At 48.5% G+C, this 16,235-nt stretch overlaps 1 protein-coding gene across 1 annotated transcript; it reads right to left on the bottom strand.

Annotated features, from left to right (window-relative positions):
• Positions 1-2,014: 2,014 nt before the first annotated feature.
• Positions 2,015-11,077, bottom strand: TMEM119 (transmembrane protein 119). The gene is made up of 2 exons (XM_032228913.1): positions 10,901-11,077; positions 2,015-4,973 (listed from the first exon to the last, which is right to left on the bottom strand). Exon 2 carries the CDS (start codon positions 4,943-4,945, stop codon positions 4,034-4,036), a length of 912 nt encoding a protein of 303 aa, XP_032084804.1. The 5' UTR covers positions 4,946-4,973; positions 10,901-11,077; the 3' UTR covers positions 2,015-4,033.
• Positions 11,078-16,235: the final 5,158 nt, after the last annotated feature.

Raw genomic sequence — 16,235 nt, 5'->3', positions numbered from 1 at the left:
CACGGGCAACTGACCTTGCCACGGGGTTGTTGCTTCTGCTTCTGAGAAATTACGCAAATTGCAAATGTTAAGGCTTTCTCTGCTGGAGGGCCTTGACGTAAAGTGGAGACAGGCTGTGCCTGCAGATCAAGACTCGGGGGGTTTTAAATCAGGGCTGAGCCTTCAGGGTTGAAAGCATGCAGAGGGGAGAGAGATGCACCCCAGTCTTCCGCCCTCTTGCTGATGAAAAGGGTCCCAAACTGGACTCCAGGTTACCCGTCACGGGCCAAAGGTGTGAGGAAGGATTGCAGCTTCCCTTAAAGGACCCAGCAAGGAAGGCCGTCTCCGCTTTCAGCTAAGTGGATATGATACCCACATCTGAACAAGGAGAGATCCAGCCTCGAACCAAGAAATTTCCTGACCGTGAGAACGATTCATCCGTGGAACGATGTGCCTCCAGAGGTTGTGGATGCTCTCCATCACTGGAGGTTTTCAAGAAGAGATTAGAGGACGGAAAGGGCCTCCTGCTTGAGCATGGGGTTGTACTAGATGACCTCCAAGGTCCCCTCCAACTCCGTTATTCTGTGTGATTTGCATTTGGACAGAGCACTTAAACCAAAAAATATATATAAAGAACCCTGGGAATTTAGCAACAGTCAAGAAAGTGAGGGGCTGGGAGATTCCCCTCCACGATGGGGAACATCTCGAAGGATAAATCTCTACGGAGATTGTCAATCATCCGGGTCCCAAAGATGCTTTTCAAAAGACAACTAGACTTTTCTTTTTCTTTGAAAGCATTTCGCTTCTCATCCAAGAAGCCTCTTCGGTTCTGATTGAACGGTGGGGTACAGAAATAGAAATAGAACTAGCAGCCTTTTGAAAAACGCCTTTGGGACAATCCTGAAGGAGAGGGGCCCAAATATTTTGCCACCCTTCCCAAGTAGGGCTGCCTGCCCTTGTTTCATTGCAAGCAGAAGAGGGAAGACAGAGCTGGCAAGGAGAGGGCATGGCAGTGCCAATTAGGGCAGGAAAGCAGCATCACGTCACCTCTGGTGCCTGCTAGAAGACCCCAGACCACCCTCAAGGCCTGTTTCCCTCCACCCCAGTCCTCCCCTGCCTTAGCTGAGCTGCTTGCAGCCTTCAAAGAAGGCAGAATCCCCCCAAAATACCACAGCACGGCAGAATCCGGAACACCCGATTGGAAGAAGGGGGAAATCTCCATCCGGAGGCCCCTGCGATGCTCTCTTTCTGGCCCAAGAATGCCGGCTATTTCCTCTTTTAATCCCAGGAGGAGAGAAAGACGTTTCACAACAATCTTTGCTCCCCCTTTTCCAGTCTAGCCACCAAGACCGAAAAGCTAACCCGCCCCAAAGCATGAGAAGCATCCCAAGAGATGCTTTTAAAGCAAAAAACCGGCATGACGAGGGAGGACAAATAATCCAGTGGGTCAAGGAGGAACTGTGCAAATCCAGTAATTCAGATTTTGAGGAGTGATTTGGGCGTAATCCGAGACTTGGAGGGACCATTTCCAAGAAAGACGCGAGATTTTATGAGCTGCATATTAAGCAAGAACTGTCTTTTTTTTTGGTGGTGGGGTGTGGGAGGGAGAGACCTCCTTCCATTTCTATAACCAAGAAGCCTTTTGCTATTTCAGATACGCCGCCTGGAAAATTCAGAGGCATGAAAACTACCCAGTCCTCATTCACACATCCACACAAGCCTGCTTTATCATTTCTTTTTAATGAAACATACGTCTATAATGGAGAAAAATACACGTGGACTCATTGTAGGCTTAAGGCAAGGGGAAGGAAAATGACAGTGACGGCATTTCTTTAAATTTGGGCCATTTTTTAAAAAAATCATTGGCCACCCCAACCCATTTAACCCTGCTGGCTGGGGAATTCTGGGAGTTGAAGTGCCAACACCTTAAAGCAGTGTTTGTCAACCTTGGCAACTTGAAGATGTCCGGACTTCAACTCCCAGAATTCCCCAGCCAGCGAATGCTGGCTGGGGAATTCTGGGAGTTGAAGTCCGGACATCTTCAAGTTGCCAAGGTTGACAAACACTGCCTTAAAGCTTGAGGGACACAGTTCCAGATGTTTGGGCATCTGGTTTCTGCCACACCTGGACATTAGCCGCACATGGGCTGGGTTGGAACATCTGGGCTGTGAAGACGTTTTATTTTGTGTTTTTAATCCACACTGTGTCCTTCCTGGCGTTTCAAGGTTTAGGGAGCCCTTAGAAAAAGTTGCCGAGAGGTTCACCAGACCCTCTTCATGCTAACCCACTTCAGCTGGTTGCAAATGTGGCTTTTTTACAGCCTCGTTAGAGTCCCTCATTCCAAAATAAGCCTTGAAAGTGTAGGGCTGCAGAGATTCTGCCAGAGAGGGTCAGCCTATTAAAACCCCATCCCTGATAAGTCCTCAAAACTACAATAAATCTCTTGGTCAGCTAAATTTATAGATGTTTTTACTAGGATTACAAGGGTCAGCCTGGGAGATCCCCAGTGGGAGGGAAAGTCATAAATATCAGCAGAACCTTTGCAAAGAGGCTGGGAAAAATTAAGAAGGGTGGTGTGTGTGTGTGTGTGTGTGTTTTGGTTGTTGCAAATGTGTTCTCCCTGGCACCCAGCTTCTTCAAGGCTTGTCCCAAACCACGTTAATCTCACTTGCTTCTTCAGCTCTAAGGCTTGCTGAAACGTTTTTTTCTAGTTGACCCAGAAAGATTAGGACCTGGGAATCTGAAATCCAATGTCCCCCGTCAAAGTATAAAAACATTTTTTTTAAAAAGACCCAAAGTCTTCCCCCCCCTCCCCACCCATAACAGACTTTTGAAAAGCCCAGAAAACATTTTCAATGGGTTTGAATCTCTCTCCTCTGAAGATCTTGACAAGTGAAGAACTTCCAGATTGAACATACATAAAAATCCACCTTTGTTGGGCTTCATTCACTCATGAAAGTCCTCACCGTCTTTCTTCCCCTCCACACAAAAGTCTGAATATTTGTTGACCTTAAAGAGGAATAATTTTCAAAAATGTCATCAGATTCCTTGCAAAGTTGGTTGGATAATCAGATCTCCTCAAGCAGCTGTAGAATTTGGGAGTTAAGGATTCTCAGAAACCAGATTAAAAAAAAAAAAATTGGACTGAATGGTGGATCCATTGTACATCATTATCATCGCTTGGGCGGAAATTGTACTTAAAAAAACTGAATTCAGGTTGGCCATTCTGAAACTATATACGGGCCCCGGGTTCAACTTTCAGAGCTGATACTAACAAAAGTAAATGAACTAATGATTGATATAAGGGACAACTAAACAGAGTTGAGCCAAGGTTGGCTTTAAAAGAAGGACAGGTATGAAATAACTTCACCTTTGCCCAAAGACCATCTCATCAGCAGTGGAGAGGGGGGGGAAATAAAGATCTGGATGACTTCATAGTTGACAGAAAGGTTGACCAATCATCTCTGCACACAACCTTGGTCCAGAATTAAGGATTGATATAAATAGAATTAAATGCTCACCCAAAGGGCCCACCTCAAATATTATGTATGTGCAGATATGTTCTCCCTGAAAGTGGGAAAGTCCTGGAGGACGAAACTAGGATGGTTCCTCCAGAAGAATCCTGGAAGCACGTTGAGGTCAATGTGTCTTCAACTGGTCTTCTAAAATAAGTTCTACCTTACCTGCTCAATGATATCTGGTTGAGTAGCTACATTATGACATTGCGGTCACTCAGCTTCCCTCCCACCCACCCCCCAGATGTGTTAAGCGACTCTCATCACCTCCCTGGGCAGGTTGGCAGGGGATGATGGAAGTCTTGGTCTTCCACACCTGGAGGGCGCAAGACTTGGGCAAGTTGTCATAACTGAAGAAAGTCCATTAAAGCAAAATCACAACAATGTAGACCTTTCAGGTGTTTCTTGAGAGGGTGGGAGGTGGCTAACGTGTCTCCTTTACAGGTAAGGTAAAGATCTGCTTCCCCTCTGTTTGATAAACAGATCCCTGTAGGTTTCATATTATAAGCTGTCCCGCCAGTGATGGGAACTGACCCCATTCAGTTTTGGGGTTCTTCTGTGGGGTCAAGAGTCAGTGGAGCACTGAGCTCTTCCTTCTGCTCCTCCTGGCCTTCTGAGACAGGAACGGCAGGTTTCTCGGTGGGTGGGGCTTCCTTGGACTCCTCAGGTGGAGATGGATGGGTCTCCACCCCAGGTGGGACCTCCTCTTCTCTGGTCTCCGCATCCACCAAACTGTTTGGAGCTGATGTCTCTGGAGGCATCTCAGCCTCCGTTGGTGATTTTCCTTCTTCTTCTTCTTCTTCCTCCTCTTTGGAGCTGCCCTCCTCCGCCTCTTCTGTTTTTGGGGCCCCTTCCTCTTTCCCTTCAACTGGCGGGTCTTCCACGGGGCCACTTTTCCCATTCGCCATGACGGCCTTGGTGGGAGACTTGAGGTTCTGGGCAGCAGCTAAGATGTCCGCCTGCAATTGTTTGGTGGAATCTACCGGCTCCTCTTGGCTCTCATCGGAGGGCTTCTCAGGGACTTCGCTGAAGGCCTTGGCCCCCCCTGCCTTGTCGTTCTGGTCCACGTACTTCTTTTTGGGGAAGGAGGAGGGGTAGTAGGCGGAGGCCTTGTGCTTCTGCTGGGTGATGACAGCCGCACACACGATGGAGAGGAAGATGAGGAGAAGGGAGCCCACCACCACGATCAGGAGCATGTAGGTCTGGAAGAAGTTCACGATGCCGTCCAGGAGGTTGAACGAATGCAAGGTTCCATTGACCGAATCGACCACCAGGCTCCCTGAGGTGGGGCTCACACTCAGCGCCGCCCTGGCAGTAGTGGGGTCGGGGGGAGCCCCCTCGCTGTCTCCGCTCCCCTCGCTCTCTTCCAGGGCCAGGTTCTGAACTGATCTTGAGGCGCAGAAGGGCAGCATCAAGAGAAGAAGCAGGCAGATGTCACGCATGGCCGCCATGGGAAGGTTCCAAGGGACACACAAGTTTCTGAGTGGGGGGAAAAGCACAAGGGACAGACCTGTTATTCTTCGGAGGGCTTTGAATCAAAGAAACCTTTTTTCTGGAAGGATTTCTCCTTTCCAGAGAGAAAATAAGTTTAGAGCTGACTGCTATCTGCAGTTCGGCGGTTCTAATCTCACCGGCTCAAGGTTGACTCAACCTTCCATCCTTCCGAGGTGGGTGAAATGAGGACCCAGACTGTGGGGGCGATATGCTGACTCTGTAAACCGCTTAGAGAGGGCTGAAAGCCCTATGAAGCGGTATATAAGTCTAACTGCTATTGCTATTGCTATCTATCATCTATCTATCTATCTATCTATCTATCTATCTATCTATCTATCTATCTATCTATCTATCTATCTATCTCTATATCTCTGTCTGTCTGTCTGTCTGTCTGTCTGTCTGTCTGTCTATCTATCTATCTATGGATTGTTGGGGGCGATATGCTGACTCTGTAAACCGCTTAGAGAGGGCTGAAAGCCCTATGAAGCGGAATATAAGTCTAACTGCTATTGCTATCTATCTGTCTGTCTGTCTGTCTGTCTGTCTGTCTGTCTATCTATCTATCTATCTCTATATGTCTGTCTGTCTGTCTGTCTATCTATCTATCTATCTATCTATCTATCTATGGATTGTTGGGGGCGATATGCTGACTCTGTAAACCGCTTAGAGAGGGCTGAAAGCCCTATGAAGCGGAATATAAGTCTAACTGCTATTGCTATCTATCTGTCTGTCTGTCTGTCTGTCTGTCTGTCTATCTATCTATCTATCTCTATATGTCTGTCTGTCTGTCTGTCTGTCTGTCTATCTATCTATCTATTTATCTATCTATCGGATTGTTGGGGGCGATATGCTGACTCTGTAAACCGCTTAGAGAGGGCCGAAAGCCCTATGAAGCGGTATATAAGTCGAACTGCTATGGCTACTGCTAAAACAAACCATTCCGAAGAACTGCAACCAGGCAGGAAAATCAAAATATTTGCGCCCCTCAGTCTCTTTTCTGCCTCCCCCAGCCCCAAATGCCCATTTTTACATTGTTCTTGTATAAAATCTTTGAGCCTCCACCAACTGTAATAGTTGATCTTGCCTTCCCTTGATTTCTAATGCTCATTTGTTTGTTTGCAATCCTGGTTTGGGATGGTCGTAAAAATATTCCTTTATCCTATCTAAAATCTGCGGGGATTGGAACAATAAACGGACCCTGAATTTTCAAACCTCAGGCCAAAGCAAGTCCTCGCCACACCAGCTTAGGGTGCTTGGAAGGGGAGTCTCAGAATGAGCCCCTGATCTTTAGAAGGCAAAAGGGGAGCGTGGAGAGGTTTCCAAGCTTAAGACCCTGACTTTCTTCCCCCCAATTCCAGAAAGGCAGCTAGCTAGCTAGGGCAGTGTTTCTCAACCTTGGCAACTTGAAGATGTCTGGACTTCAACTCCCAGAATTCCCCAGCAGTGGTTAGGACAGTGTTTCTCAACCTTGTCAACTTGAAGATGTCTGGACTTCAACTCCCAGAATTCCCCAGCAGTGGTTAGGACAGTGTTTCTCAACCTTGTCAACTTGAAGATGTCCGGACTTCAACTCCCAGAATTCCCCAGCCAGCATTCGCTGGCTGGGGAATTCTGGGAGTTGAAGTCCGGACATCTTCAAGTTGACAAGGTTGAAAAACACTGAGCTAGGGAGCCTGGATCATCCCATGGGTTGGTGGTCTGACCAGGGTTAAGATTCTTCCACGGGGGGCAGAGATGCAGCCCCAAACTCCGATTCAGCTTCAGAAGCAGCTGCAGTCATACACATCTGTCCGTTCATTTGGGGTGTCTCTTCAATTGGCGGGGGGAGCAATGGAGTTATTGTGGTCTGTCCGGATTCAGAAGAGCTAGGCTCTGTCTTCAGAGAGGGAGAACTTCCGGGCTGCAAAGGATTTGGGAATCCGCTCCATGCCCAGAGTCGGTTTGCAGCCTCAGCTGCCCTCAATCATTCTTGGGACGGTGGTGTTTAAGGATCTCGGTTTGGCCCGAGCGGAGCACAGCTGGCAGCAGGAGACATTCCTGAGCATGGAGCTTCTCAACGGAAACGGCCGGCTGGCCGGGGCTGAGACAGTCAAGAACGCCATTGCTCTTCCCTGCTGGGTGAGGTTTACTTTAGGCCCCATTAATCTATCCGGTAGATCTAAACAAAGAAAGTTCAAGAAGAAATGTCTCCATTCCTTCTCCTTCTTTCTCTCTCCCCTTTTACTCTCTCTTTTTCTCTTTCTCTGTCTATTTCTCTCTCCCCCTTCTTTCTCTCTGTTGCTCCCTTCTTTTCTCTCTCTCTTTCTCTCCTTTCCTCTCTCTCTCTCTTTCACTCTCTCCCACTTTCCAATTTCTTTCTCTCCTCTCTGTCCCTTCTTTTCTCTCTCTCTCTTTCTCTCTCTCTCCCCCTTTTCTCTCTCTTTTTCTCTTTCTCTGTCTCTCTCTCCCCCTTCTTTCTCTCCTCTCTGTTGCTCCCTTCTTTTCTCTCTTTCTCTCTTCCTGTCTCTCTCACTTTCTCTCTCATTTCTCTCCTCTCTCCCTTTTCTCTCTCTCTTTCTCTCTTCCTGTCTCTCTCTCTCTTTCTCTCTCTCATTTCTCTCCTCGCTCCCTTTTCTCTCCCTCTTTCTCTCTTCCTCCCTTCTTCTTCTTTCTCTCCCCTCTGTCCCTTCTTTTTTATCTCTCTCTCTTCCTCCCTTCTTCTTCTTCTTCTTCTTTCTCTCCTCTCTGTTTGTCCCTTCTTTTCTCTCTCTTTCTCTCCTTGTCTGTCTCCCTTTCTCTCTCTCTCTCAGGACACACATCCTGGTCTTAATTTGGAAACTCAAACGACTTGAGAAGTCCCGCCTAGAAGCCTCAGGGAGAGGCGCAGGGATGCCCTTCTGCACATGGTCAGAGGCTAGCCCTTCCCTGGAGACTGCCCAGGCGTTGAGACCTTTTCCAAACTCCAGATGTTTTGCAAAAAGCAGCCAAACTGAAAGCCAATCCTTTCTTGGCCAGCTGAGGGCAATACATGCACCCACGCCCCCTTTGCCCAGCCTGGAGCCTTCCTGCAGCCCCCAGAGTGGGTGGTCTGGACATCTGGAGGTGGGAGGGGTTGGAACAGCTGGAAGGTCCTGGGCAAGCTGCCAGATGTGATCGGTCCCCCTTCTCCCCCTTTCCAGCAGTTGCTTTCCGGCTTTTCAGCTCTCCTAAAACAATTTTGGGGATCGTGGTGGATCGGAGGAGACCAAGAGCATCTGCAGGGAGATTTGCCAGCCCCCTCACCCCACCCCACCCCCAGGAGCCACCAAGGAGGATTTCTCTGCAGTCCATGGGTCACATTTTGCCTGATCTCCATCCTCTTTCATTGGATTTTCTGTGATGCTGCGATAAAACACCCTTCATCTTCCAACTTCCTCCTTTTCTTTCCTATCTCTCCCCCCCCCAAAGGTCATCCACATTTTTTGGATGGGGGGACATCTCGGGGGGCCTGGAGCTCTTTGATGATCGGAAGAGGCACCTCTCTGGCTCCCCAAACTAGCTTCCAGTCCTGTCTGGCATCCCGAATCCTCTGCGTTCCCAGGGTAGAAGAACTGTAGGTTAAGGGAGGGAAGGTCTGCCTTGCACTCCCCCTCCCCTGTTTAAGGATCTCCTCCTCCAATAGGAGCCAACCAAATGTTTCTGAGCAGCTCAGGCACCACCATTCCCATTTCTGGTAGTCCCAGGTAGGCTGCTGCTGAGGATGGAGGCTCCACTGTCTAAAACTTGATGTAAACATCAAACTTAAGAGCACCCCAATAAAAAAAATCAACTTTTTTTATCCCCCTGCTGTAGCATCTGGGAAAAAGCAGTCCTCCCTTCTTCAATCCTGGTTGCTGGGAATGTCTCCAACCCTTGTGGCTTTGCTCAGACTAAATACATTGTCAGCCTCCCTCCCTCCCTCCTTCTTTCCTTCCCCAAAAGCATAACATATTCTCTAAACCCTCTTTAGCTTTCTGTAATCTGAGATCTCTCTGACTCTCCTTGGCAGGAACAAATTATCAAATGGCAATTAAATCAACGGTCCAGACTCTGCTCGGGATCCCAGCCCCCCCCCCAGCCCCCCCACAAAAGAGCCAGCTGCAGACTCCGGACCACAACAGGGGATATTTAACTCTACTTTATTTCAGGGGTGGGGGCTTCTGTACTTTCCAGCCCCCTGGGGCCCCCAGGAACACGTCCACCTGTACTTGGGCTCACTGAGTCAAAAGCAATAGCAGTAGACTTATATACCGCTTCATAGGCCTTTCAGGCCTCTCTAAGCGGTTTACAGAGAGTCAGCATATTGCCCCCAACAATCTGGGTCCTCATTTTACCCACCTCGGAAGGATGGAAGGCCTGAGGTCACACCCTGAGCCGGTGAAGATTTGCACGCTGACCTGCTGATCTAGCAGTAGCCTGCTTTTGAATCACAATAAGATAGATAGATAGATAGATAGATAGCATAGATAGATAGATAGATAGATAGATAGATAGATAGAAAGAAGAAGAAGGAGCGAGGAGAAAGCAAATAGAAGAGAGAGAGAGAAGAAAGAATAATAGGAGGAGAAGCGAGAGAGAGAGGGAAGGAATAGAGAGAGAAGGGAACAGAAACTAGAGATGAGAGAGAGAGAGAAGAAGAGAAAAGATAAAGAAATAGGAAGAGAGAAGGCGGAAGAAATAGAAGAGAGAGAAGAATAGAAGGACGAAAAAAGAAAGAGAGCAGAGAAGAAAGAAAAATAAGAGAGAGGAAGAGAGAGAATGAAGGAAAGAAAGAAATAGAAAGAGAGAGAAAGAAATAGAAAGAGAGAGAAAGAAATAGAAAGAGAGAGAGAAAGAAATAGAGAGAAAGAGAGAGAGAAAGAAATAGAGAGAAAGAGAGAGAGAGAAAGAAATAGAGAGAGAGAGAGAAAGAGAAAAGATAAAGAAATAGAAAGAGAGAAAGAGAGAGAAAGAAAGAGAGAGAGAGAGAGAAAGAAATAGAAAGAGAGAGAGAGAGAGAGAAAGAGAAAAGATAAAGAAATAGAAAGAGAGAAAGAGATGGAGATGATAGAAGAATTTATAAATGTCTGATTCGAAAAGACAGGCAAATCCCTTTAAATTTACTTCTTGTTAATATTGTAAAGTCCGCGAAGTCAGAGGAAGGATGCAGCCATAAAGGCTATCGATAGGGGATGGTTCTCAGGTGGAGGGGGGGGCTCTTCTCTCATTCCAGCCCCCAGGCTCCCCCTGCAGAAGGGGAGGCACCACAGGGCCCGCTTGCGAGCCAAGCAGAAGCCCTTTGCCCATGTGCAGGAGAAAGGAAATCCCAGCGTGGAAACCTATCCGTTCGGGGAAGGGATGGAGAGAGAAGAGACCTGGTCAAGGTGAGTGGGAGTGTTGGGGCTTGGATCCCCAGACCTCCCCTCAAAAGCCTGCCTACCCTGACCCGACCTTTGCAGCTTTGGAGAGGCAGGTGGGTGCCCGTCTCGCAGCTCTGAAGGGCTGGGCACACGATGGCAAGAGACGGCGGCAAAAGGGCTGTGGGCATCAAAGCCAACATTTGCGGCTGTGCCAAACTTTGATTAGAGGCAGTCGGTCAGCAGGGAGCCTCCGTTGGCCTCTGAAGTCTACCGGACATCCCCCCAACTGCCCACCCTTCTCGCCTCTTCACAGTGGCAACCCTCCAGATGCAGCGGCAGGGGAGGGGGGGGGGTTCTCTGACTGGCACTCACAGGCCCTGCTGGCTCTTTCCTCATCCTTGGAATTAAATCAGGGGCGGAGGCCAGCTCTTGGCCCCCTTGCAGTGGTCTTTAAAAGTGCCCCGGGGTGCCTGGCAGGGCGGGAGGGGTGACAGGATCCCACCACGATTCCCCAGTGCCAGGGAGAATGGCAGAGAGAGCCCAACTGGGCAGGAGAAGCGCCTGGCAGGGACTCACCCGGGGAAGAGGAGGTGGGAAGGCAGCTGGTTCCTCACGGGAAGTTTCTTTCCGAGTTCGGGGCGCCTGGATGGGCTCCGCTCCGCTCTGCTCTGCTCTCCGCAACGTCCTGGGCAGCTCTGAGCCAGGACAGCTTGTTTGCATTAAATCTGGTTTCATGTGGGAATGGGAGGGTAGGAAGAGGGGAAGGGCAGGACAGCCCCAAAGAGCTCCCCTCTCCGTCCCTTCCCTCCTCTTCTCTTCTGGAGGCAGAGCCCCCCCCCCTCACTGGGAGGGACCGTGCAAGGCACAACGGGAGGGGGGGGGGAGAGATTCATGTCCTGCACATCTTCCCAAAGACATTGGAAATTTCTCTTTCTTTCTTTCTTTCTTTCTTTCTTTCTTTCTCTTTCTCTTTCTCTCTCTCTCTCTCTCTTTCTTTCCTTCCTTTTCCTTCCTTCCTTCCTTTTCATACCCGCGATAGTTTTGGACAAGCCATCTGGGGGGGGAAAAAAAATGCTGGTTTGTTCTAACTTGGAAACTTCTATTTCTGTCTCTCGGTTTGTGGCTGTGGTTAGGCACGGCTCCCTAACCGGCATTCGAATGGAAATGGAAAGGATGGTGAAAACTTGTAGATGCAAAAAAGATAAGGCTCAAAGCAGCCACGTTCTAAGTCCATAGCACGTTCTTCCAAATTATTTGCCCCAGGAGAAACAAGGGTGCATCTGAGCACGTACCAAGTTTCTTCTCAAAGAGCCAGTTTGTTTTCCTCTTCTGTCTCACTGAGGAAAGATTGCTGGAGAAGGCAGATTTTTGGCATCGTGCTAAGCTTAGAGTGTGGTTTGGTTCTGGTTTAGCCTGTCGCAGAAACATGGTTGTGAATGGGGCCTGTTGTGGCTTATTCCACAATCCCTGGGCAAATTGGATAATTCCATTCAATTAGATGCCAGCAAATGAAATGAGGGTGATGCATTTCTAGTCCATACAATGGAGGAATCTCAAATTATGCAGCAAATCCCTCCTCTTCTCTGCCTCTTCCAGAGTCCGTAATGGGCGGTTGTGTTACACACACACGCACACACACACAGAGACAGAGGTTTCTGATTAAGGCTCTTCCAGAGAACCATACTTTTATTCCAGTCAAGCCTGCAAATGAAACTTGAAACCTTCCTTTGCGCTGAGTTTCTTAAGGACCCCGGGAGAACGCAGGGAGGAGGGGGAGGAGGTTGGGAGAAAGAGGGCAAGGAAGGGTTAAGTTTCAAAAATGATTTCTCCCCCCCTCCCCGCTCTAAAATGCCTTATCAGGATCACCTCCCGGGGAGCCCTCGCTGGAGCGCATAAAGAATTCCAAGACACGGACTCTTTCCTGGCAGAAGGGAAAATCAAATGAAGCCAAGAAGGCTGGGAAAATGTTTGCAAAATATATATTTCAGTTTTCCTGGCTTTTTTCCTCCCAAAAAACGAGGTGGCCGTTCAGCTGACGCAGCTTCTGAAGGCAGCTTAAGGGAGAGAAGCTCCGATTGTGGGAATCAGATGGAGGGCACAGGCGGAGGGGAACTTGGCAGGCTGGCAGGCCTTGATGAGTGGCAGTCATAAACCTCCTCGCCCCCTCCATGGACCAGGATGCAAAGATCCCCCAGGGGTGCAGCAGGAGACCACCCTGCCCCCCTGTGAGAAAAGGACCGGTGCCAGGCCTGGAAATGCCAGCAGGGTTAAAGAATACAGCACCCCAAACCTGGCAACATTAGGAATTATCATCCCACCAGCATTCAGTCACTTCCCCGGAGGAAGCATGCTGGCTGGGGAATTCTGGGAGTTGAAGTCCAGGGAGCTTAAGTTGTGAGTTGAAGTCCAGGGAGCTTAAAGTCGGCTGGGGAATTCTGGGAGTTGAAGTCCAGGGAGCTTAAAGTCGGCTGGGGAATTCTGGGAGTTGAAGTCCAGCGAGCTTAAAGTTACCACGGTTGAGGAACACTGAACTAAGGGCTTGTCTCTCTCCAAAATCCATGGCTTTGCAGCGGCTTCGTAGCATGCGGAGGTGGGTTGGCAGAGCGGCCGGCTGGAGAGCTTGCCGCCCCACACGGGGGAACCTCCCAGGCTAAAACGATGCTGCCTGTGGCTTGGTGAGCCCCAGGGTCACTGTAGTCCTCTTCCACTCTCTAATTTAGCCCCGGCAGAGAGAGACCATCCCGGCTGCAGCCCTATGGAGACGCTCAAGGACGGCCCTAACCGGCAATTTAGCTAAATTCTCTGGCCAGGATCTGCTTGTAATTTGGGCTGGTTTCTTTTTTATGTATTTCTCCTCTCTCCCTCCCTCTCTCTCTGGATCCCCCCCACCCCTCTCTTCCAGCTGACTCAGCAGCTCCACACCCAGGGATGGCCAACTGCTAACTGGCTGCAAGGACGGTCTTGGTTGAGTTTTGCACGCCCAAAGGAAATTATTTGGCTCCAAGGAGCCTGCTGGCGGCATCACCCCCGTGGCTGGCAAGGGCTGCTTTAGGTTTAGGTTTAGGTTTATTGGGATTTATATGCCGCCCTTTTCCCTGAGGGGACTCAGGGCGGCTTACAACCACAGGGGAGGGGGGTGCAAGGTCAGAAACAGACAATATGTGCACAAAGAAAAAATAATAAAACACAACTTTCATTCAGCAATCAAACACTCGGGCGGGTAATTGGAACCTATCCCCAGGCCTGCAGGGAGAGCCAGATCTTGAGGGCTGCGCGGAAGGTCTGGATAGTGGTGAGGGTACGGATCTCCATGGGGAGCTCGTTCCACAGGGTCGGGGCAGCAACAGAAAAGGCTCTCCTCCGTGTGGTCGCCAGTCGACATTGACTGGCAGATGGGATTCGGAGGAGGCCCAATCTGTGCGATCTAATTGGTCGATTTAGGGAGGTAATCGGCAGAAGGCGGTCTCACAAACTTCCGTTTGACGTCACAAGTGGCTACGAGCAGTCCTCGCACTCACGACCGTCGAAGCATTCCCCCTCTGTCACGGGATCAACATGGGGGCATTTGCAACCGGCCCCTGTCAGTCATGGCTGCAGCCCCCATCCCCGGGGGGGTCGCCTGGCCGCCCCGTCGCAATGTATTCTTCTCCGCCTTGTCAGAAGAATAATTTGGGGTTCCAACTGGAGCCGGGGCTGCGCAAGAATGAATAAAAGGGGGACCCGGAGAGCTGTGAGGAAAGAAGAAATGTTTATTCCTAAAATCAAAACTCTTTGCCTTTAGGGGCAGCCGCAGAGAAGTGGGGTACAGCAGCTGATTTTCATAGGGGGAGCTTGAAGTGTCTAGGTGTGGGTTCTTGGGTGACACTTGAGGGGCTTCTGTGTGTGTGTGTGAGAGAGAGAGAGAGAGTATGTATGTATGTATGTATGTATGTATGTATGTGTGTATATATATATATGTGTGTATATGTATATATATATATATATATGTTGTTGTATTTGTGCTGATAAATAAATAAAGGGAGACTAGTATAGATCTATTTCAAGCTATTTAGCTCTCATCAGCTAGACATACCCTTACTGGGATTTGAACCTGGGCTATATTGCATACTAGGCAGATTTCTTAGCCATTAGGCCACAGGGTCTTATCCGTTATCAGTGAAGCCAGGGTGAAAGGTATCTAGTAGATTTTACAACCCCCGGTATGCCCAAATATGGGAGGAAGGTCACTACTTCGGCTCGTCATAAGAGACCATCCAGACAGAAACCCAATATTTTTTACTGTTGCCTTTTTGTTACATTTTGTTGTATTTGTGCTGATAAATAAATAAAGGGAGATTAGTATAGATCTATTTCAAGCTATTTAGCTCATATATATATATATATATATATGTATGTATGTATGTATGTATGTATGTATGTATGTATGTATGTATATTCTTATGACCATGCAGTTCCTCTGGGAGACCTAACTTAATTAACTCTGTGTTTGCAAACCTTATCCTTTGAAATGTGGATTAGGTCTGGGCAACTTATTTGGGGGTTTGAGAAAGTTTGCTAATTTGAGTCGATTAACTTGCCTGTCAATTATCCAGCGCGAGACCCTCCTGGGGTTCTGTTAATATTTTAAGGGAAGTTGGAAACACTATAAAGAACAAAATATATTTGGGTGTAAAACTTCTCCCAACCTTCTCCGACTCATAAATTTTATTAAAAGGCATCGGCTCATGAAGACTTTTTAAGTAAAATTTGCCAGTGCTGCCAGGCTCTCCCTCCTCCCCCCCCCCCCCAGATGAAGCTGGCTCTCCTACGAGGACTAGAAACATGTTTTGAAAGCAGATGCCGAGATTAGGAGGAGGCTAGAGATTCAACGTCTTGCTCTGCCCACCCCAGGGCCACTTCGAGGGTTTTTAATCTTGCAGGAGGACACTGTGTCTCCTTCTGGGGCTCCCTCCGCTCTGTGGACGAAGCCGGGAGACGAACTGTTGGGTCTACGGGGGTTTAATCTTGACTCTCTGCTCTTGAGTTATCTCCGGCCTTGGCTTTGACCGGAGAAACCAAGGCTCTTTGGCTCCGCAGCCAGGATGATGAGAGGGGAGGAGATTTGGGGGGGGGGGGGAAAGAGGGGGGTGGGAGGATATTTTCACAGCAGCTGCTGGGGTACCAAATAAAGCAGCCCGAAGGGTGCAGGCGCCTTTGGTAAGATCTGCATCTGCTGATCCAGAAGATATTTTTATTTTTTATTTTTAAACCTTTATTGAAAATGAAAAGCTTTAAAATGTAAATACCTTCAAAAACAGTTTTGTGTAAGGGACAATCCTTTTTGACAGTCCTAACATAACCTTTTTGTTATTCAAATACATTTTCATACATTCCTAATCATTCCTGTATCGATGCGTCTAGGTTTCTAAGCTGCACATTTCATCTTCCTCCTATTTATCCATCGATGCCAGTTTTTTTCCAAACTGTGTAATATTCTGAGTCTCCCTTGTCCCTTCTTAACCCCAAGGTGAGTTTATCCATCTCTGCGCAATCAAGAAATCTTTGGGATTATCCAAGGTTTCCCTTTTCCAGCATTGTCCGAGCGCTGTTCTCGCTGCTGTCATTATGTGCAAGATTAAATATTTTATCTCTTTCGGTTACTTTCCCTTCATAATCCCCAGAAGGAGCAATTCTGCTTTGAGCTCCATTTGTAACAAAAAAAATGGTCACAGGAAATTACAAACACCCAGATCCAGAAGATTTTAAATCATCCCTTCCTTAAACTGAGATCATCCGTCTTGTCAGCTTGGAAAGGGATTCCCTGGTAGGGATTCTGGGCTAGGAAACCCTCCCGAGATAGCACTCAAGGATCACGCAGGCCGTGGGGGGTCCAGGATCCTAAAGGGGGGTCCTGGGGAAGCCCACCTTGCAA

Source organism: Thamnophis elegans, chromosome 13 (genome assembly GCF_009769535.1).
Source record: "Thamnophis elegans isolate rThaEle1 chromosome 13, rThaEle1.pri, whole genome shotgun sequence".
NCBI lineage: Eukaryota > Metazoa > Chordata > Lepidosauria > Squamata > Colubridae > Thamnophis > Thamnophis elegans.
This window is presented reverse-complemented; position numbering and strand designations above follow the sequence as displayed.

Coding starts and splice junctions, on each gene's coding strand:
- TMEM119 (XM_032228913.1), bottom strand. CDS start 4,945: ATGGCGGCCATGCGTGACATCTGCCTGCTTCTTCTCTTGATGCTGCCC.